The sequence below is a fragment of the Gambusia affinis genome, linkage group LG06, assembly GCF_019740435.1.
Source record: "Gambusia affinis linkage group LG06, SWU_Gaff_1.0, whole genome shotgun sequence".
In the NCBI taxonomy this organism is placed as follows: domain Eukaryota; kingdom Metazoa; phylum Chordata; class Actinopteri; order Cyprinodontiformes; family Poeciliidae; genus Gambusia; species Gambusia affinis.
In genome coordinates, this window is record NC_057873.1 from 10,829,837 (window position 1) to 10,851,916 (window position 22,080).

Genomic DNA, 22,080 nt, shown 5'->3' on the forward strand with positions numbered 1-22,080 from the left:
CATGTTGCTCTCCATCATTTCATTCTGTCAGCCCATTCAAGAATCTGAAGCTGAAGGTTGAGTCAGCCTGTATTCAATATAGCAGGAATCAGGGAAAATAAAATTACTCAAATTACTTCTGAAAAGTCCTTTTTTACTATGTAGTTCAGATGATCTGTTATGAATGAGTGTGAAACATTTACGTGTCCTTCCATCTCAAATTCTGAAAAGAGTCCATTTGATCAGCTCTCTATAAAAACGTGTTGATGGAAGTGTTTATGTAGTAAGCTCTACTGTTTACTATTGCTGCCAAAGTGGAGCTGTTTAAAATTTAAATAGAACATTTTAAGAAACACAGCTAAGAAAAAATTTCCTTTAAGAGAAAAACTGGATGAGAACCAACTCGGCATTATTCTGCGCTCCATTCACCTCGGTAGTCATGCCATATTCAGTATATGTTACATAATCAAATTGCTTTTACTTAAAAGAGAAAAGCAACAAATTATTTCTTCAACCAAAACAATAAATTGATTCTTACAGTTAAGAATCTGGGTTAACTCCTCTGATGCTTTCTTGGGCATCTTATCAACAATACTTTAAACCAGAAGAACAGCAGGACGACATTTTTTAGAGATTTTGACACTATGCCATTCACAGTCAGTTATAAGATTTCCAATAATTTTTATTTTACTTTTTGATAATTGTAGTTGTGTGTATCCGATTGGTTGGTTGCGTGATATTATGTTTTTTAACTGGACAAGGCAAGCAGTTTGATTAATATCAGAAATGTTCTGCTCATTTAGATCATTTAGACCAGGTCTGCAGCTGATTACATCCTTGTAAAGCCAGAGGAGCTCATGTTTGTAAAGTGAAGTGGCTGCAGAGCTGAAGAAACATCACCAGTATCACAGCAAAGATTGTAGTTTCCAGTTTCAGACATCAGTTCAGCTCAGGTTGGGAACAGATCGCAGGATGCTGCCTGCAGCATGGCCGCTCAACATGACCCCAACAAAGTCAGGGTGTCCGATCTCTAAAGTAGGCTGCAGAGCAGAGTGTGGCCTCCCTATCCCGAACACAACTCCAAAAATATTTAACTCCGAGAGCGGCGATCCCCTAAAACAGAACTCGGTGTCCTGGGCTGGCGGAGCAGCAGACACAGAGTCGGAGGAGGTGCTGCATGAGACAGGGCATGGCAATGTTTACACTGCAGAGCAGCATCGTCCTTCTTCGGTTCGTGTCGCAGGAAGTCATGCGGTACCTGCATCACACGCGGCACTCGCCCTCCTCCAAGGTTGAATCTCCATCCGTGCTGGAGCAGCGAGCTGGACGCGGCCGCATCAGCGCTTCGGTCCGCGGGCTGCGCAGTGGCTGCAGCTCCGGAGGCTCGACTCTACTGTAGGGGCGAGCCTGTGGTGTCCCCGGGCTGGAAGTGAATAATGCATCGCAGCCTCTGTTCAGCTGAGAAGGGGGCGACTGTACATGAGCTCAACTCCTTTAAACACACGGAGATGGAGAGAGGGAGCAGGAGGAGCGGAGGGAGCAGCAACACGGCCAGGAGAAGGAGAGAGGAAGCAGCAACACAGTCGAGCTGGCGGTTTCTGGGAGTCTCTCCTCCGATTTCCACTGAAAGCAGCGTTTTATTGTCGTGCTGTACATTAGCAGTGGCTTGTGTACTGCAAGCATGAGTCACATAGCTGAAATCCTTTTGCAGTCTTCAAGTTAAACAAAGGAACGAAAGTGTTAGACTTTTATATATTACACAGGGCCGACCCAAGGTTGTAAGAGGCCTCAAGTAGAATGTTATTGGTGGGCCCACTTCCGGTTGGGTCCACCAGCTGACATGCTTTTTATATTGACAATTTTGGAACTTTTGAAGAGTTTTCCACCTTCATCTAGCATTTCACATGTTTTGCAGATAAAGTAAACTAATGGAAAATAATGCATATTTGACAAATATGATGCTAATTTTACATTATTCAGAGCTCTTGTGTGTGATCAATTTGGTCACAAATGTGTCCTATTTTCTCAATAGTGTACAAAAAATGTTCTCCCTATTTGAGGAATAAGATAAACTCTCCAACACTTGACATTTCCCTGTAGTTTAATGACAGACACATTAGACCTATTTTGTGATCTAAATCTCAATCTTTGTTGAAACATGTTGTTGAATAAAGATGCAGAACAATTACTTGCATAACAAATAAAGTTGTGCACTAGTTGACAAGCTAGCACACAACTAATAAGCTAGCACACGACCACACTCAAGTAAACAAAAAAGGTTGCACAGACAAGCTTCCCACAAAATATGCAAATCAGGCAGCCAAATAACTTACACACAAAATCCCTTTCCCTAGCATGTTGTCATAGCAACTACAAGAGTTATCAACAGTTGTCTAAATAAATTCTAAATTCAAATTGAAAAATACTTTTTTAATCCCAAAGAAAATTTGAATAAATATAACTTAATATAAAATTTCAATTTAACATATTTTTTATACACAGCACACGTTTTTAAGTTGATAAAAATACTTTGGTAGAATTGCCCTTTCTAAAAACTTACCTAATGTTATGAAAGCAGCCTACATTTTTTAACCACACCTAAAGCTGTTTTTTTTCCAACTTTAACAAAGTTTTAATTAGCCCATTTAGTCTCATCTATTGTCCATCTGTAATATTCCTAACTCCCTGATCATAAAGTGAAAATTAAGTTTTAAACATTTTCCTTTACTCATGTTTTAACGAGGTTTAAATCTATTAATAAGTTGCCTAAAAGTAAGAATGCACATCTCGAGGTTCATAAAAACATCTAAACGTTTTACCTGTGGAGTGACTCTACTGACCTCTGGTGGTGATGAACAATAAAACTATTGCTAACAGAAGTTCAACACTTACAATTCATTTGTTTTTATCCTTTAAACTGAAAAACTTTACATTGTATCCTCACTTTCTATATGAGAAGAAGCCTAATCACAGAAAACAAAAACTCACTACAGATCCAGACATTTTTGAAAAGGTTTATTCGCTTTACTTTTAATTACATCTCTATTTTTACAGTCAGAGTTGCTTCAAACATAAAGCAGCGAGTTAGCTTCTACCTTCCCTTTAAGGGGAAGTGTTAGCTTCTACCTCATTTCGTTCCTCTCAAAGTTAAAACAGCAAAAGACATCCATCAAATGGTAGACATGTCTCTTAAAACACAAAAGTTCAAACCGGTCGCCCTCTGACACTGCTTCTCACGCTTTTTGTGGTCGATTTCTGTTATTCCAAGAATATAAAGCCTCATCTAGCATTTCACATGTTTTGCAGATAAAGTAAACTAATGGAAAATAATGCATATTTGACAAATATGATGCTAATTTTACATTATTCAGAGCTCTTGTGTGTGATCAATTTGGTCACAAATGTGTCCTATTTTCTCAATAGTGTACAAAAAAAAATTCTCCCTATTTGAGGAATAAGATAAACTCTCCAACACTTGACATTTCCCTGTAGTTTAATGACAGGCACACATTAGACCTATTTTGTGATCTAAATCTCAATCTTTGTTGAAACATGTTGTTGAATAAAGATGCAGAACAATTACTTGCATAACAAATAAAGTTGTGCACTAGTTGACAAGGATTCTGTGAAAAAAACTAAAAAAAAAAACACACCACCTACCAAAGGCAAAAAAGGTTGCAACAACAGTTTATCAAATCCAGTTGTCTAAATAAATTCTAAATTCAAATTGAAAAATACTTTTTTAATCCCAAAGAAAATTTGAATAAATATAACTTAATATAAAATTTCAATTTAACATTTCTCTTTTACACACAGCACACGTTTTTAAGTTGATAAAAATGAATCAAAGTCAAGCAAATTGTATAGAAACCGATTCCTAACATTTCAAAATAAATGAGCTTAAAAATAAAAGAGCACGGACATGGCATTTTATCAAAATGTAAAAATTATTTACTGTTCTACCACACAATGACAACTACTTAGCCCATTTAGTCTCATCTAATGTCCATCTGTAATATTCCTAACTCCCTGATCATAAAGTGAAAATTAAGTTTTAAACATTTTCTTTTACTCATGTTTTAACGAGGTTTAAATCTATTAATAAGTTGCCTAAAAGTAAGAATGCACGTCTCGAGGTTCATAAAAACATCTAAACGTTTTACCTGTGGAGTGACTCTACTGACCTCTGGTGGTGATGAACAATAAAACTATTGCTAGCAGAAGTTCAACTCTTACAATTCATTTGTTTTTATCCTTTAAACTGAAAAACTTTACATTGTATCCTCACTCTCTATATGAGAAGAAGCCTAATCACAGAAAACAAAAACTCACTACAGATCCAGACATTTTTGAAAAGGTTTATTCGCTTTACTTTTAATTACATCTCTATTTACAGTATTTCAAACATCAGAGTTGCTTCAAATCGCTCACTAAAGCAGCGATGTTAGCTTCTACCTTCCCTTTAAGGGGGAAGTGTTAGGCTCATTTCTCGTTCCCTCTCAAAGTTAAAAACAGCAAAAGACATCCATCAAATGGTAGACATGTCTCTTAAAACACAAAAGTTCAAACCGGTCGCCCTCTGACACTGCTTCTCACGCTTTTGTGGTGCGATTTCTGTTATTCCAAGACTATAAAGCCTGGCCTTGAGCAGGAGGGGGGTTACATTTGGCTGTCAACGCACACAGTGGACTCTATGCTAGAGCTTGATAGCACGAAATCACAGTGGACATCTTCATTTTTCTAATTTAATGATAATAATCACCTTCCGCTCCTATACTGTCCAACAGATAGTGTTTAGATCAGCCCAATTCAAATTTGTACAAAGTATTACAGCTAAATATTTCTTCTGTTGTGTGTCTAATGTTAGACAAACAAGGAAAGAATAAAATAGCTGTGAGCAGAAACCTCACCAGGATTCCTGTGAAAAAAAAAAAAAAAAAAAGAGGACCTACCAAAGGCACGCAAAGGCAGCAACAACAGTTGCAATACAATTTATCTAATGGCTGTTAATGGAAATAAAAACAATCAGGAATATAACTAATGTTTTTAAAGGAACTAACATGTTGGTGGTTGTTTTCCAACTGTGTGAAAGTTACTAGAAAATATTAAATATGTACTTTGAGTTCAATTACTAGAAGTTACTGTGATAGGTTTGTGCTGGTATAGGAATGACAGATCAAGTTAGGACTGCATGCAGTGAATTTCATTATTTTTATGCTTTTCAAGTAGAAAATAATGATGTCCACTGTGCTTCACTGTTGTGTCACTCTTCCACGACTCTGAACATGGGTAGTCTGATGCTTATAAAGCATGAGGAGAAGGAAAGGGTCCAAGTGAAATAAATGTTATAACCCCAAAACAGATGACAACATAGAGATGAACAGTTTTCAGCTGGCAAATAAGAAATAACTTACTGGTTCAATTTGAGTCCCTCTCCATTTTCTCAAACCAGAAGCTCAGCAGGAAATCCTCCCACTTACAAATAGTCGGGTCAGTGTTTCAGTAATTGCCCATCAGAACCAAATCTGCAGTAATTCTACGTTTGACCCAAGTGTCCGTGCCTCAAGAATGCACAGAACAGCAGAGTGAATTTCCACTCTGTCATTTAATCGATCCCACTCTGCTGCTCTTGACTGAAATTGACTGAATGCTGAGGCAGGGCCGCAGAAGAAGGACAACTGCAGAGATCACCCAGCCAGTGCCAGTTAGAATGTGTAGCCAGCAGGGGGCGCTTTGTCATCTTTGTTGCTCTCCAGAGAGAAGGGGGGAATCCTGACGTCGAAGTGGGAACCATCGGTTCTCTCAATACGAAACGTTCCCCTGGGGAAAAATAGCAAGAGTGAATGGTTACAGAATCAAAACACTCTGTTTATTATACATTTATAGATGATCTATAATTCTGGTCAGACACATGGAAACAATTATTGCCAATGACATGAATGTTACATTACTCTTGTTTTTAGCTTGTATTTTATTAGCCAACTTAAATAGGTCAAATGGATTTTTATGTTCCTGCGTTTGTAATTTTGTTTAATAAAACATGGATCTCTGCATTGAGTTTTTATTTCTTCCAACCCACAAAGCATAAAAATAACACAAACTGCTCAAATACATAAACGTCCCTTCTGATATTTGGATAAATGTCCTGTAGTAAGATGCAACTCAACCTGTCATAAAAAATCTGTTGGCATCATTCTGGTTGGACATATGACCAATCAACCCATCAAAACCAGTAGAGATCATCTAAATAAGATGTTTTGTGTGGCATGGGCTCAGCTTTTAAAACTAGGCCTAGTGCCAAACTTCATTTTCTTTCATCTGATTGTTTGGGTCGGATGGTTGAATCTTGAAAACAAACAGGACAGTGAATGTGTATGTGTATGCTGGGGCTGCATATGCAGCGTGTGGAGCAGCGTTCTCACCACATATGACCACTTGGTGCTTGTAGAGACACATGGCTGCTGTACTGGAAGGCTGGCTGCTCTTTAGAGAGCACAGGTTCCTGTAAGCACAAACACAGAAACACTGTAAACAGGAAACAATGAAGACACACAGACACACACGCATGCTTTATTTTTATCCATGGTAAATAATAGCTGTACAATAAGAAGTTCAGAATAAAAAAAGTTTTAAAAAAAGTCCCCCAAAAAACAGCTGACATTAAATAATTTCTTTATTCTTGGTAACAGTTAACAGGTTAACCTCTGGGTCTAAACTGAGCGCTCCTACTTGGTTTAAACACGTTTTATAATATTCTGCATGAGAAGCAGTAGAAAACAAAACGCAATGAGTGTTTATTTTATATCTTTGTGTCAGCTTATGGTTCAGAATCAATATAAATAAATGTCATAACATTTTAATACCTGCATTACCAATGTGGTTTCTTATTTAATCAGCAGCAGGAATGCCGTAATTGTTGCTTTTCTGTTTATTTGGACACCGTTTTGCTTTTAAAGAGACCTCTAGGTCAGCTGCACGTACCCCTTCAAAATAAAAGCATGCTGCTCCGATACTCACCCTGCCTACGACGCCGCGGCCCCGGACCGTCTCCAGGGTTCCTGACAGGCTGAAGATCCTCCAGTGCCTCTCTCTCAGCTGAACCACCTCGCTACCCAGATTCTCCAGGCGGATACAGTAGCGCCACTGCAGGAAGGCAACACATGTTCAAACTGTTCGCTCGAAGTTGTCGTCGTTTCCAACACTGCATGCAACTCACCCAGTACACGTGGGAGTTCTGGGCCTCCTGAGAACCAGAGAAACAAATCATTAGATTTTCAGTAGAAAGAAAATAACAGATCAGTTCCTCCAGGATGGTGCCATGTTTCTTTGTGATTGCTAAGGCATAAAGTTACTGATGTTGTGGCACTGTTTTCAAAACGTTGTGGTCAAAGTTACACATTTTTTGCCAAGGTTAACAAAGCCAATATTTAACGTGTAAGTACCATTTTCAGGTACATTCTTGAAATAGGCGCGTTAAGTCCCAAGGAGAAGTTAAAGTGCAAAAGAATAAACTGAATGTGTCAAACTGAAGGCCTGGGGGCAAAATCTGGCCCAAAATAGCTTTTTACATGTCCCTAGAGTCTAGAAAGTCCCATAAATATATCCTTAAAGATAAGAGTTGTGTGTTTTAATATTATTTAATCTATTTAATCAAAGCAGTTTTCATTTATACACTGCAAAATTACATCAATTTAAAAACGCGTGAAACATTATTTAACTTTAATTTATCACTGAACGCAGAAAGAGATTTTTATTAATATATTGAGAGTCTCTTAATGGTTTTATCAATACTTTCTGCCACAACTGGCTCTTTTAAAACATTCATAATCTTGATAAGGTCCAAAATGAAACAGAGTTTGCCAAAAGAAAGGGGAAAAAGGGAAATGTTACATGTTTTCATCTTGCAGGTTCTGTTTTCAATAGACGTGAAACAGGAAGTTAATTTACAAGCAGGATATGAGGATTGGTCAAAATTCAGTCGAGTTGGTCAGAAAAGAAGGAAATACAGAACTCGCTGCAGTCAGATTAGCAGAGAAGTCACGATGACTGGTGAAAATTGTAAGATTAGTGAACGATGAGTTGGATTTAATAATTGCAATCGCAACACCTTGGTGAGACCAACATACTGAGGAACTCTGAGCAGATGAACCCACCCTCACTCCCATGTAGAAGGGGATAACGGTGACCCTGATGTTCTCTGTGGTCTCCCTGTGGACGTCAGACAGCTCCAACCAGGGGTGGTTCTTCTCCTGCCAGGCCTTCAAGGTGTCTCTGGGTGTAAATGGGGGAGCTAAGGTGTGAAGACAACGACAAAAACACAAATTTACCATTAACTTATTGACATTTATTTTAGTTTATGACACCTACATTCTGAATCCACAGTCAATAAAACAAACATGGAGCCATTTTGCCTTCAGTCCAACTAAATAAAACCCGCTTATGGCTGCAAATCTTACACAATCTTTTGAAATCAAGCCAAAAACTGGATGACAAAATGATTCAGTCTGGTGTTTTGGTCTCAACTAGACCTTTTTTTAAGGACAATTTGGTTTACAGAGACTCATAATTCATTTTTTTCCCCTGTTTTTGTTTATTTATTTGGGATATTTAACATGTTTTCCGGTTCCAGCGTTAAATTTTAGATTAGTTAGAATTTAAGGTTTATTGATCTTTAAGAATGTGTTCTTGCATTATTATGTCATTACCATTACAGTGCTTGAAAATGGTCACAAAACAACAATATTATCGTTTATCGCAATAATTTCTGGGACAATTTATCATCAAACAAAATTAATTATCCCGACAGGCCTAGATATTATAGAACATTCGGGGCTTTTGAGTAATAACTTTTAGCCGCTTCAGTATCAGTCTTGTTATCTATAGTTTACTGAAGAAAAAAAAGAAAAACAACTCAAAGCTAATTTTGCAAAGTGGATCGGCTACTTCACTGCTTTTTTGGATCATCTGAACTTATTTAGACCACTTTTGATTCAAAATCTGTAACTTCTGGTCATATAAGGGCTGAAGTAACCTAGATTAAATATTTATTATTTAAAGCAGTTTATGAACTTTGATATCTGCATTTTTATTGACTAGACCTAATCTAAGGACTACAGTTTAGCTTTCCCTCATATGCGGACGAAACACATAGGAAAATAGTTTGCCTTTTTAAATTAATTAAATTTTTTTTATTAATATTTAGCAAGTCAGAACCAAAATAAAACATATACAAATATTAAATGAAATGTGCAAATTGGCAAATTATAGAAAATGATGTCAAAAGGACAGTTTTTACAAGGTGCTAAAAGAATTTTGTTGTTTTGTTGAAGAAATAATATACATATACATATTTTTTACATATAAAAACACATCCTACCCCTTTCAACCCAGTTTAAAACATTATATTAGAAATATGTAAGTCAGATCCTTGCTGGTTACCAGGGATGGCGTACAAGGCTCTGCTGTCGTCATGATTGGCCAGAAATGTCACTGCCTCAGTCTGAGACCTCTGAGACTGTCGAACACAGAACAAATTCAAAACTACACACTTTGAAAAATACCTGCGACAATAACATTAAATCTAACAACAACAGCAACGTGCCACAGCTACAAAGATGAACCTCTAATGTTAATGTTAATGTTAGCTTATTTTATGCAAGTGCTGAAAGAAATACCTCTGGATCATATTTAACTGTAGATCAACAAAGAATATTTATTTAAATTAACTAAAAGAACCAATTTTCCTTGACGATATTATAACTGTTTTAGAGAAATGACCAAACAATGCTTGGTGTCTGTACCCAGAACAATCTGACATTTCCTGTTTGGACTCAATATTCTTCAATACACAAAGTTTTACTTAAAAACAAACAACAGCAGCTTCAGGCTGAACAAAGTGGCTGCTACTTACTATGTGAGGGCAGTCCCTGGTGTCAATGAGGACCTGGTAGTACGTGTGAGTCTTCCCCTTCACCTCCTTAGAGCCGTGGGCTCCGGGCGGCTCGGGTTTGCTGCGGGAGGAAATTTTATTTCAATAACCTCTCAAACAAAGCTACTAAACTTTAAGAGCAAGTCTGAGATGCGGGGTTACCTGTCGGACACTGGAGGGGTGATGTCCCGGTCATAGAGGCGGGCGTGCCACGGAAACAAGACAATGCCTCTATAGCCAAATACACTGTGGAGAAATAGCTGAGTAGACAACAACAACAAGGAAAGAGAAAATAGATTAATCCCTGAGATACATCATAGATTAGATGGGATTATATATGCAAAAATAAGACTGACAAATTTATTTATAAAAAATTTTTTTTTGAAGTGTAATGAAGAGATCTTCATTACTGGTACCATCTTTACTTAAGTAACTTTTAAGTGCACCTTTGCACTTTAAACATGGATTTGAACATCAATAGCAATGTGTGCACAAGTTTTAACTATTTAACGCTGTAAATCCAGCCGCTAATGGCCGCCATGTCAAGCTACGCGCTCTGCTGGAGGATCATCAGAAAGCCTTACCTGTCCCGTTTCATATTTCCCATGCTGCTTCACTGCTTCAAACACACCGACAGCCTCCAAAATCTTTCCTTCAGGCCTGTTCCTGCCAAAATACAGGCAACACAGTTACACACACACAATAGACACAAACACGGAGCTACGTGTCAGTCGGTACTGACCACAAAACACAAGGTGTGGTAAAAGCAACCACTGATTCATAAGGAAAAAGGCCCAATCCCAACTCCAGCCCTGACAGAAACACCAGTGTCTATCTTCAACACACAACGCTCGAACAGCGATGATGACGATAACAGCTGGTCACTTCGAGTGAATAACACTCACACTTGTGAAAGCTAATCTTCACAGCACAGTTGAAGGGGCGGATTAATGATTGGGATATATGGAGGAGAGGATTTAATATCACACAGTAAGTTGGTTTCAGGTTTTGACTATTGCAAAAACAATCACCACAAGGTAACCGGATTTTGCTGTGAGAAATATGGTTAGAAAAACGAGCCAAGCTCCAAAGATTAAACATTAAATACTGCCAGAAAATATGTTAAGATGCATTATTATTTTAAGATATTAGAGGAGAGTACAACAAAATAGGAAGTATGAAACGACCTATTTTTCAGGGCAGGTGGAAGGGCTGAAACAATTAATCGAATACATTTTGATGAGTTATTAAAGTAATTAATCTAGTAATCAGTTAATTGTTAACAGGAGTATACGGACTCAAAAAAATCCATTTGCTGAAAGAACAACATATTCAGAGCAGTAATTAAACCAAAACTGTAGAAAAAAATAATTTTGCATTTCAGGTTAAAAAAAAACTTTTTTTTGTCTGTAAATATGTTCAACCTAGAACTCCTAAAGGGGCACAGTTTTAGTTTCAAATTCTGCAAAAAAAATCCTCGAAGCATATTTGCTATCCAATTTTAAATCTGTTAATCCAAAAATAATCAACACTGTATTGATTTTAAGGTCAGCAGAAAGAGCTGAGCTTTTCACATGTTGATAACAGAAGTTCTAAAAACTTTGTCCACACATAATAAAGTTTGTGGTTGTAATGTAATAAAATGTGTATTTTTATGCGTTTGTTGAATCCAGTCTCACCCCTGAGAGCCACAAACATCCTTTTGCTATATTTAAATTTCTCTAGGCTAAAGGACAGCTGCTAAACCTTTTAATGACGTGTAAAACTAAACACCAAGTGCTATTTATTGCATGTAGACAATAACCAATGAAGAGTCTAGCAAATCCGTGTACTTTTAAACAAGAAAAGATTATTTATTATAAGAAGGTTTAAGATTTAACAACAATTAATGGATCAAATAACCGATGCAAGATGCGCTGGAATGAACTGATGCACTGAAACACATCCCATCGTTTACATAACAAATACCACAACACTGACCCCCATAAATTCACCTTGTAAGCTAACAAAAATATGACAGTAGTAAAGGGTAACTAAAAACTGGAGAACTGTTGCTATTGCAGAATCAGAGGGGACTGAAGTCCACCCACATCTACTGGTGATGTTTAAAGTTAACAGGATCCCTCTTTGTTCGATTTCGAGAATCGCTTCTGGCTACACCGACTCTGACTTTTCTGGAAAAACACCAACTTCCTTAAACTAACAAGTCACAACTGCAGCTCTGAGCTCCCAGAAGCAACACCAACCCCAACAAAACCTGTTCAGGAAGCAAAACGGTCAAAGTCAAAATGAGTGTGCCAACGTTTCTATAAATAGTTAGTAAGCCTGGATCACATGACCGGATTAAGAGAGGCAAAAGACACAAAAATGTGCTGGGTCATGGTTTGCTAGGATAGCTTCATGTGTTCTCTGGTCAAAACAACACAAACACACAAGACGAAAGTTCAAGTTAAAACACTGACTATAGCCGATACCAGCAGTTCCCACTGTAGAGCAGCTTTTACATAAATAAGCAACATTTTTCTGACTTTTAAAGGCAATTTTGTTTTAAAATAACATGAATAGGGTCAAGAACATCAATCTACATTTCTACAGCCCAACATTTCCTTTACCCCCCTTACTAAAATTTCTTCAATGCAAAATATCCCTTTTTGTAGGGAAACCTCAAACTGAAATCTGATCTTGAGAACGTTTGCACAAGCAAGCAGACTTCCACATGTTTCATAACAAAGAAAGTCTGTGTTAAATATCTGTGGTTTAATTACATAACAGTTTGTTGCACCTTTTCTGCAAATCAGCGCTCATGTTACTTTGAAAACTTTTACAGCTGTCATAACGAGGATAGCTCGTTGTGAGATGTGTTGTGAGGATTATCAGAGGATGACAGGATGTCCACTGCAGTGTAATGTTTGTTTTATTGATTCTGGAGCTGACTGTGTCTGGTGATGGTCAATTCAGCAGTTAATCCATTCACTATTTTGCATCCCAAACTTTGTTTTCAAAACATGATATTAAATCACACCCTGTTCCGATTAAATTGGCTCTTATCTCGCGATTCGTAAGTGACCTTCTCAGCATAGATATGATTTCCTTACAGTTCACAATCACAATAAGTAGATTATAGAAAAGTACTTTCTATAATCTACTAATTATAAAAATGTCCCACTACAAACTGATGCATTTTGCATTTTATAAAAACAGAAAAATCTGCAAAGGTACTACAGTGCTTTGCAGTACATTAATTCATTTTTAACAGGTTTTGCACACATATAATGTTGTGTATGAACACAAATATTTTCAGAGAGCCATCAGGTGTTTTATAGGATACAATCTTTAGTTTTCTTGTGCTGGCGTAGTGCAGAAAACGTCTGTGTATCCTCACAAGCATTAAATGTTATCAGACATTTTTTATTCTAAATGACATCCAAAAAACAATTTGAGTAGCATCATTAACAAGGTAGTGCTGGTGACTGACCATATTTGATGTTTCAGGGGTATTTAAGTCAGTTGTCTATCTTCCCAGTAGTGACCGATCACTCTAAAAGTTCTCCGTTTTGCCTGGATTTGCCAGAATGCACAAGTCTCAACAAGGGAAAAACCTAACAAACATTACCAGGCACTTCACTGGTATTTGTGAAAACATCATAGTCATAATTTATTATAAAATATATTGCAAGGGAAGCAGAGATTTAAATTAATCTCAACAAGGTAGCAATTACGGTTGCTACTTTGTTTGTTTTTAAAATACACAAGTGCTAAGTTATTTAAAAATAAACACACAAACAAACATTATCAAAGTACAAAAGGCATTATTTACATGTCTAAAATGGTTTTCTTCCCATTACAATTATCTGGCCTTTACTAAATAGATTTAGGATATTATTAAGGCTCCAGAAAAGCTTCTTAGAGGTTAAGCTAATCAAGTGGCCACTGACGACTTTGTCTCAATGTGGAAACGGTATGTTGGTCAAAGTTAAACAGAGAAACGACTAACTGACTTAAACGTTTTTAAAGTAAATATGCAACAATAACACTGTGGTAAATTGACTGAAAGTTTGCACAAGTGTAATAGTGACTTATTATAATCATATTAAACGTGTTTTGTTGTTTTCTGATTTTCCGGAAAACAACAGTGGATTTGCAATCCGGACTCCACTTAACAATTAAGTTTAGCAGAATGCATCTGCAGCTTTTTAAAAATACTTCCAGATTGCATTCAACTCACAACTTTTCTATAGAAGATGACTTCATAAAATATGTGGGGGTGTTGTTCAAGATATCCAGCATTCAATGATTTGACTTAGCAGGCTGGAGGCGCTTGGATCAGGCTGTTGCTCAACCCATGCTGGCTGCTTGGCTAGTTAGCATGAACTGGACGATCAGATTTCTCATTTTCCAACACCGAATATCATCCCTTATAGTGCACCTAGCGTACATAATATCCAGAAGTCTGCTCTGCGAGAATGAGCAAAGCTTTGCTTTTCCGGGGCCAGATAAGTAAGGTTGACGGACCTAGCTAGAGTCTCTCGTGTGTATGTGTGTGTGTTAGCTTTGACAGAAGGACGTTGTGTCTCTTACCGTGACGACATAAACCTCTTTTGTTGAACACCGCCAAGCAGCCCGCAGGCTCGGCATTGTAAGCGTGGCTTGTACACATCAAAGCTGATGTTACTGTCAGTGACACTCAGTATTCTATGGGAGTGTTTTCTGCTGTATTTGCTGACACCGCTAAGCAATCCTCTACGTAGTGCACAGGCAGCCATCTTTCCTTTCTGCCTGAGCGACCGTATGCTCAGACAAACCGGGATGCTGCCTTCACGGAACGTTCATAAAGTGGAAGTAACGAGATTCTGGCCGCTAAACTCTGCATTCCGCATATTTTTATTATTATTTTGATTACTGGGGCAGTTATAAATTGTTCATATTGATACACTGAAGAAAAACTGGCTGGCTTGTATGAATTTACACAACTATGCACAAATTTGTCAGAAAGGTGTTTCCGGTAAACGAGCAAACCATGAATGCGCCAACAATGTTAACGTGTAACGTAACGAACAAAATTCGTGGTGATAAAAAATGATATTTCTGACATTATTACCAAGACATGACAAAAAAAAAATTGATTTCCAAAACCAAATAAGGTTCGATATTTAAAATCTATAAATAAAAATAAAAAAACTTGTCACGTGGGTCTGAGTGTTGCTGTGTCCAGGTGTACTCAGAACTTGGAAATTCCAACTTTCCAGCGGGAAAAATCATCTGGAACGCCTTCAGAAGTCAGATTTCCCACGGATAAATTGGGAGTACCTCCTGCTATTCCCAGTTACGTCTTGTAAGACATACTTCGCGTTTTAATGTGGCCGCTTCTCGCATCAGCAGTAGTAAGACGTGGTAGAAACACGATTACTTTACAAAGCCCGCATGTAAGAGTGCGTTTAAAATCAATGTTACATGTAGCATCCACAAATATAAACTGGACTTGTAAGAGGTACTGCAAATGTCTATGGGCATCGCTATGTTGAAATTCCGCTTTAACAGACGTCAAACCCAAGTTGGAGTTCAGACTTCCGAGGTAACTAGAACGCAACATATGTCACAAGACAAACATGGCGGCGTATATTTTCATAACGTCGAGCTCCTAATATTCGTTGAAAGCCAACATTAAATGACCTCAATTATTAATACAAACTGCGCGTCTCCTGGCACTTTTTGCGTAATTCAGAGCAGGACTGAGGATTTACACAGCTGTGTCATTTAGCGATAGTCTTTTTAGTCTTTATTAGCTTCATTAACATTATGGCATCTTCATTTGTTGTTGGAGACAAATTCAGAAGTCGGGTGACAAAGTTGCTGGGAACTCCTGACTCATCCCTGCCTGAAGGACTTAAAGAAGAGCTGATGGAGATCCTGAAAAAAACACAGCCAACAGTCTTGCCTTTCAGCACAGCAAGGAAACTGAAGAAACACCTTCAGGAAAAAGGTGAAACGAAACACGACTGTGGTGCTCTGTAATAATATTACCTCCTTTAGTGCACATGAAGTAACTCTTAATGGTATTTTTAAGGTCATCCTTTCTATCTTCATCAATTACTGGAAGACAGCTCACTGCACCTGCCTGAAGTCGTGAAGCCTCCCAGAGTAAGAGCATTACTCTACATAACACTACATAATTAACATTTGTTGGAAAATTATTCAGTATTTTTTTTTATGTTATGGCTTCAAGACCACACTTTGATGACAGATGTAGCAGTGGCTAACATGCAGCTCATATTCCACATCTTAAACCAATAACATTTTAGCACCTCCCTTTCAAAAGTAACACTATGCACGTCTCAATGGGCGTTACAAGATGATTAAAAGTACAGAAAAAATAATAAGTTGAAATAAGTCACATTAAAATATAGGCTTTTGTATTACATACATTTCGCATCTAAGAACCAATAACATACGGTAAATAAAATGACCAAATACTCCCTTGTGGCATAACTGCAGGAGGTTCTTTAAGCCTTACTTGCTAATACCAATTTTTTTATTTATTTTGTAAGTCACTAATATTGGGGTGACTATTGTTAACCACAACATTGGTGTCAGAGTCACCAAGAATGAAGTCCTGAGGAGCTCCGTAGTTGATCTTTGTTTGCTCATATTTACAGTTTGTCACAAAGTATCTTCACCCTGCCAAGTAAAAATAAACTGTTTCACCACAGCATCAATAAATCCATAGAGAGATATGAAAGAGACTTTAATTAAAAAGTGGTCTGATTATTGTCTTAATGAAATTAAAGTCTGACTTTTGGTTCTTATTTCAGAATCCTGAGTTAGTGGCACGTCTTGAGAAGATCAAAGCAAAACTGGCTAATGAGGAATACAACAGGATGACACGTAATGTCAACACTCAGGTGCATGTTAAAACGGAATGGATGAGAAAACACAATGCTGAACTAAACCTGCCTCCATGTTCTTATCAAAAATATTTCTGTTTTTATTGTTAGGAAATTAACCGAAATGGTGCACTTGCAGATTTTGGTCAGCAAGGTCAGTGTGTGACGCCTTCTTTCTTTTTCATGTAGGTAGCAGGCTTTAAACTGTGTGACTTGAACTGGTTCTGTTCCCTTTTCTCTTCAGTGCGCTCAGTAAAAGCAGTGGTGGTCACTGTTTTCAACTTTCTGGTGACTTTAGTTGCTGCTTTTGCTTGCTCCTACATGGGAAGCCAGTATCTATTTACTGAAACCGCAGCGGTAAGGGAATATTCAGTCTTACATAAATTCTAGTCTATTCTAGCTATTGCCTTGTTTTGAATAACAGTGTAGATTTAAATAATTTTTAACGAAAAAAAAATCTGGAAATTGTGGTGTGCATGTTTATTCATCCCGCTTTACTCTGATACCACCAAATGATACCAATTATTTTGACGATTAATTAATTTAATTGGATAAAACATTGACAAATTCTGCAGATTTTTTATTCAGTCATTTTTTTATACAATAATAGAAATACATTGTGATATACACGTGAACAAATTATTCAAGGTAAGGTAATTTTATTTATTTAGCACATTTTCAGCAACAAGGCAGTTCAAAGAGCTTTACATGAATTAGAAGAAAAATCAAGTGAAACAACAAACCAAAAGAAAGACAAAAAGGTAAAAGTATAAAACTACATATTGGTTCCCCATGTTTAATAAGAATAAGTAGTACATAGTTTATGTACTACTTAAATTATGTGGATTCTTGCTATGATAAAAACTAGAGTTTGATTCTCTGTTTGATCTATAAAGTAGATCAAACACACAATTCTAGAACAAACTGTCTATGTTTGTTCTAGATTTGTAAACTAGAAGTAGTTTCTCTAGATTTCAATTCCTTTTTTAAATAAGAAAATATTTTATTGCTATAAATGCAAAAACATAGCATTCATTTAGAGTAAGCTTGATCATTTGTTTCAAAGGTTGCATCTGGAGCTTAAAAGTAATTCTTATATCAACATGTAAAAAGTAAACCTTTTGATTGACTGAACGTTGATACAGTATAATGCTAATATGTTGATTTAGGATATGTTTTTGCGCAAACATTTTTTACTCATGAACCTGGGAAAAATAGTTTATTTTTTTCCATCAAATTCACAATTTTTGTATTCGTCTGAATACAAATTGAAGTTTGTTGTTGCAATTTGACAAATTGTGAAATATTTACATGTGAATAGCTCAATCAGGCCCAACCTTCATGCTAATAATTTCCTCGGTTTAATAAAACATTTCAGCTGTATATACTAGAAACTGCATTTACTAATTTTCTTTTTTTATTGAGTTAAATTTGTCCCTCACAGGCTTCTGTTAACTATTATTTGGGTTTGTTTCAGAGGGTGATATCAGCTGTGATTGCTGCATCTGTAGTTGGACTGGCTGAGCTCTATGTCCTGGTCCGGACCATGGAGGGAGAACTAGGGGAACCATAGCAACTGTAAAAAAAGAAAAACACACAAATGTTTAGATTTTTGTCTTTTATCAATTCTATTTATTTTAAATACATTTGTTGAATTTTCTCCAGTCAAACATGATTCTGAGTTTTATCATGTTACTTACATTCTTCACTTGTTTGTTATCCCAAACATTTGTTTTTCTATCCTGTTGATGTTGTTTTTGTTTGGTTGTTTTCAAATGCAATCATATCTAATAATTGTTTTTTTTTTCATTAAGGCTCAATAAAACTAGAAGTGATTTTTTTCCATCTGCAGAAAAAGGTGAAAATAGATGTATTGTATTTTCTTTAATTCAGTTTGATGTTTGGGAATCAACCTTGACGAAAAGCAACAAAAATAAATCATTAATTAGCTGTAATGTCAGATTTTTATACCTCAGTGATCAACAACACACATCTAATTTAAATTCTGATCAGTTTTTTCCTGGTCTCTTCTCCAGTAATGAATTCATGTTTTTGTAAACCACACCACTCTTGTCAAGTCCTGATATATCAGCGGATGGATTAAAAGATGTAACCACATCTGGAATACAATAAAGTATCCTCCTAAGATCTGAGATTTGACACCCGGATTAAAGGTTTATTGAAAGATTATTTGGTATTAAAGATGATTATGATATAGAGCGATCTGTGTCCAGCTCTCCTGTCTGTCATGTTTGCCTCAGTATTATACCCCTCTCATGTAATATTTCAAAACTTAAATCCATGCAAAATTACTCCGCCTGTAAGCTGATGGACCTTGAGCTCTGGCTTTAATTTAGTTCTTATTTTTCTTTTTCTTTTTCATTTCCTCTTGTTCATCTAAACCCCCTGATTCTTATAATACAAAGAGTTATGGAAAATATTTTGATATAGGAAAATAATTATTCCTGTCATCGTATCTTACCCCAAGTAATCATTTTAATCGGTATTACTTTGGAAGGATAATACTCATGGGTCACAGCAGTTAAACATGCCACGCAGGAAAACACAAGCCGTCATCTGGGAGGACAAAACTTCGCTTAAGGTTCACTTGAAGATGGGTCAAATGGTTTTATGTGTTCTACATTTACAAATAAATATTTAGAATAAACAGATTTATGTTTTTTTGCTGCTTGTTGTTGCTTTTAACCAGCCCACCTCCACATTTAAAGACACTACTAGCAAAGATGTATAAAAAAATTCCTAGACTAATGTATCTTTTTGGATTAGTTTAATGTTACCTAAACTTCTTTTAAGATCATGTATATTGTGGATGATTGAGAATTTTTTTCATAAAGTAAAATTGGCTATATAATTAATCTGCCATTTTTATTGATGTTCAGCAATATAAAGAACAGTCTTGAGTTATTGTGTAAATTAGTTTTGGTTGAAGGCCTTTTTTACAAGCTGAAAATAATTGTAAAAAATCTTCATATTTTCATTACATTATTTTAAGACATTCTACATTTTACTATGTAGTATTACATTACTGAGCTTAAAACAGGTTAAGCAGTTACAGATTCAACAGCAACACCAATAGGACATTAACATTTAAGCAGAATAATGCTCTTCAAATAATACAAAGTGTTACTGACCCGTAAACCACATGTAAATTGTACGTATTTATTTTTCTTATGTTGAGCTGTTGGCACAAAGTTCATTAAGTTTTGACAAAAAGGATTAAAGATGTTTTGTGTTTTCTGACATGTTTGAAATAAATCTCTTCTAATCCAATCTAATTTAATGCAATAGTCAGAAAATTCTATGAAACTTTTTTCAATTGGTAGTTGAAAACCAAAACACTGGTGTGCTGTAAGACTGTAATATTTGTCAGATTTGAACATGGGGTGTGTTGCTTTTGACATCTTACACTTTACTTTATGTTACCAGACAGATTTGACATTAAATTATTCATTGACTGTAAAAGAGCTAAACTCAGCTTTCCAAAAATAAAATAGTCACTGGCTAGTAGTTAGCTAACTAGAAAATTTCGGAAGAAATTTAAACGGGGCCTGCCAGAGCGTGCCTGTCGGTCTGGACCCGGAGTTCCAACGCCAAAAGTCGTGGGCGCCGCAGCGCACAATCGACTGCATGAAGAGACAGTGCTGTGGATAAACCAGTCAAATAAATCAGTGGTCGCACGTTTTGATACCACTTTTATAGGGGTCCTCCCACCATTGGACCTGTATTAACGGTCACGGATGAAGAACTAAAGAATAAAGAGACACCTTATTGGGTGTAGAGTAATAGGTTCCTGCCATTGCTTTGCATGGCAGGCCCCAACTAGACACATAGACCACCTTCATCAGTTCAATTTAAATCCTGCATCGTATTCAAAAACAATCTAATAATTATTAATGATAATGTCACCAAAAGCTGCTAATGCTGGTCATCTTACAGAGACATGAGAGAAAAGCTACTATTCTTTTAAAAATAGATATAAACATTTGTTTACCAGTTTGTTTAATAGTTAATATACAAGAAAAGTGAAATACCAACAAACTCATAACCAGTTTTTCAGGAAAGCATAGAAACAGACTATTTATCTCCTTCTCATCTATCACTGTGCTTGCTGTTTGTGTCCAGCTCTCAATTACACAGAAAAAGCTGGAAGACATTACATTGTGTCTAATGTTTACATTTCCGCACCATACAGAAAAAATGTGTTCGAGTTTACAACCCATCAAATATGCGAGGGGCAGCATCATTTCTTTGGGAACAATTTTTATTCTTTACTTATTCTAACGTAAAATTATTAAACCAAAATTATTTCTTTGTAGCTCTTCTCCAAGCAGGCAAAGTTTCTTGTCACATTTTACAACAACAGCAGCAGCAAATGCCTGTAAGTTACATTTCATTTTAATTTTAAGATATTTTAAGTCAAGTATAATTCAAAATTATAAGCCTGATAGATTGATGAAAAACTCTACTTAAATTAATGGTTTTAATATACCATTGTCAATCTAAACTTAATATTTAACTGTCAAAGTCCCTCTTTTAATCCCTAGCCTCCGGAAATATACACGTCTGTCATGATTAATTATTCGCCTGAAATGATTAAGTGACGCAGTTGCAAAGGGTTACCAGTTTGAGTCATGTAGAACTGACCTGACCATTTCCATAGCAACGATCAGAAGCAAGACATTCCCTTAGAACTACAGTGAGATCCTTGTTGCTATGACGACTTCTATGACATAGATCTATGTCATAGATCAAAGAACATCTGAGATTATGAATGCTTTCATCTCTCAACATCAAGTAGTATACAACTAACTCTTTGACGATTAGGACGGTTCTTTGCAAGATTTTTTGGAATGGAAGAGGTCTTAGCCACCGTGTTTTTTCCCCTGTCTTTTGGGGCTGGCTATTTAATCACTACTGGAGTGAGGAAAGCTTTTAACTACCTGCTTCCTGGGATATCTTTTGAAACAAGTCAGGACAAGGGCACGGAGTGCGCTAATTTTGACAGTTTTCTTTTTAACACTTCTCCGGCTGGAGAAGTTTTGTTAGAGGAAACGCATAGGTCTCAGGTTGTGTCCAATGTCTCGGAGTATGATATATTTGATGCTTACCTATTTGATTCTTATCAAGCTAAAAACCATCAAACTTCCCCACCTGAGACTAGCTGTGAGTTGTCAGAAGACAGCATCCTTGATTTCTCTGTAGATGATATTGTATTAGGGAACAATTCCTCCAGTTCATACAGTTCTTCTGATTCTTTTGATTTATATGATT

The 22,080-nt window shown here is 36.5% G+C and overlaps 3 protein-coding genes across 4 annotated transcripts in view; 1 reads left to right on the forward strand and 2 right to left on the reverse strand.

The window, feature by feature from the left end:
- Positions 1-2,320, reverse strand: part of lrrc75a (leucine rich repeat containing 75A) — a 46,619-nt gene extending 44,299 nt beyond the window's left edge. Inside the window, exon 1 of the mRNA XM_044118778.1 lies at positions 2,313-2,320. The gene's annotated coding sequence lies outside the window, so the exon portion shown is untranslated. The remainder of the gene's footprint in view (positions 1-2,312) is intronic.
- Positions 2,321-4,323: 2,003 nt separating this feature from the next.
- On the reverse strand, positions 4,324-14,721 carry poldip2 (polymerase (DNA-directed), delta interacting protein 2). The gene is made up of 10 exons (XM_044120354.1): positions 14,486-14,721; positions 10,492-10,573; positions 10,070-10,167; positions 9,890-9,989; positions 9,378-9,493; positions 8,133-8,331; positions 7,196-7,222; positions 6,997-7,122; positions 6,402-6,481; positions 4,324-5,799 (listed from the first exon to the last, which is right to left on the reverse strand). Exons 1-10 carry the CDS (start codon positions 14,668-14,670, stop codon positions 5,685-5,687), a joined length of 1,128 nt encoding a protein of 375 aa, XP_043976289.1. The 5' UTR covers positions 14,671-14,721; the 3' UTR covers positions 4,324-5,684.
- Positions 14,722-15,290: 569 nt separating this feature from the next.
- tmem199 (transmembrane protein 199) lies at positions 15,291-19,007 on the forward strand. 2 transcript variants are annotated; one of them, XM_044118780.1, is made up of 7 exons: positions 15,291-15,479; positions 15,729-15,887; positions 15,972-16,045; positions 16,717-16,806; positions 16,900-16,942; positions 17,033-17,145; positions 18,266-19,007. In XM_044118780.1, the coding sequence occupies exons 2-7, from the start codon at positions 15,806-15,808 to the stop codon at positions 18,359-18,361; spliced, it is 498 nt and encodes a 165-aa protein (XP_043974715.1). In that variant the 5' UTR covers positions 15,291-15,479; positions 15,729-15,805; the 3' UTR covers positions 18,362-19,007. The 2 variants fall into 2 exon arrangements, with proteins under 2 accessions (XP_043974715.1, XP_043974714.1); XM_044118779.1 differs by having other exon boundaries at positions 15,465-15,887.
- The last annotated feature ends 3,073 nt before the right edge of the window (positions 19,008-22,080 follow it).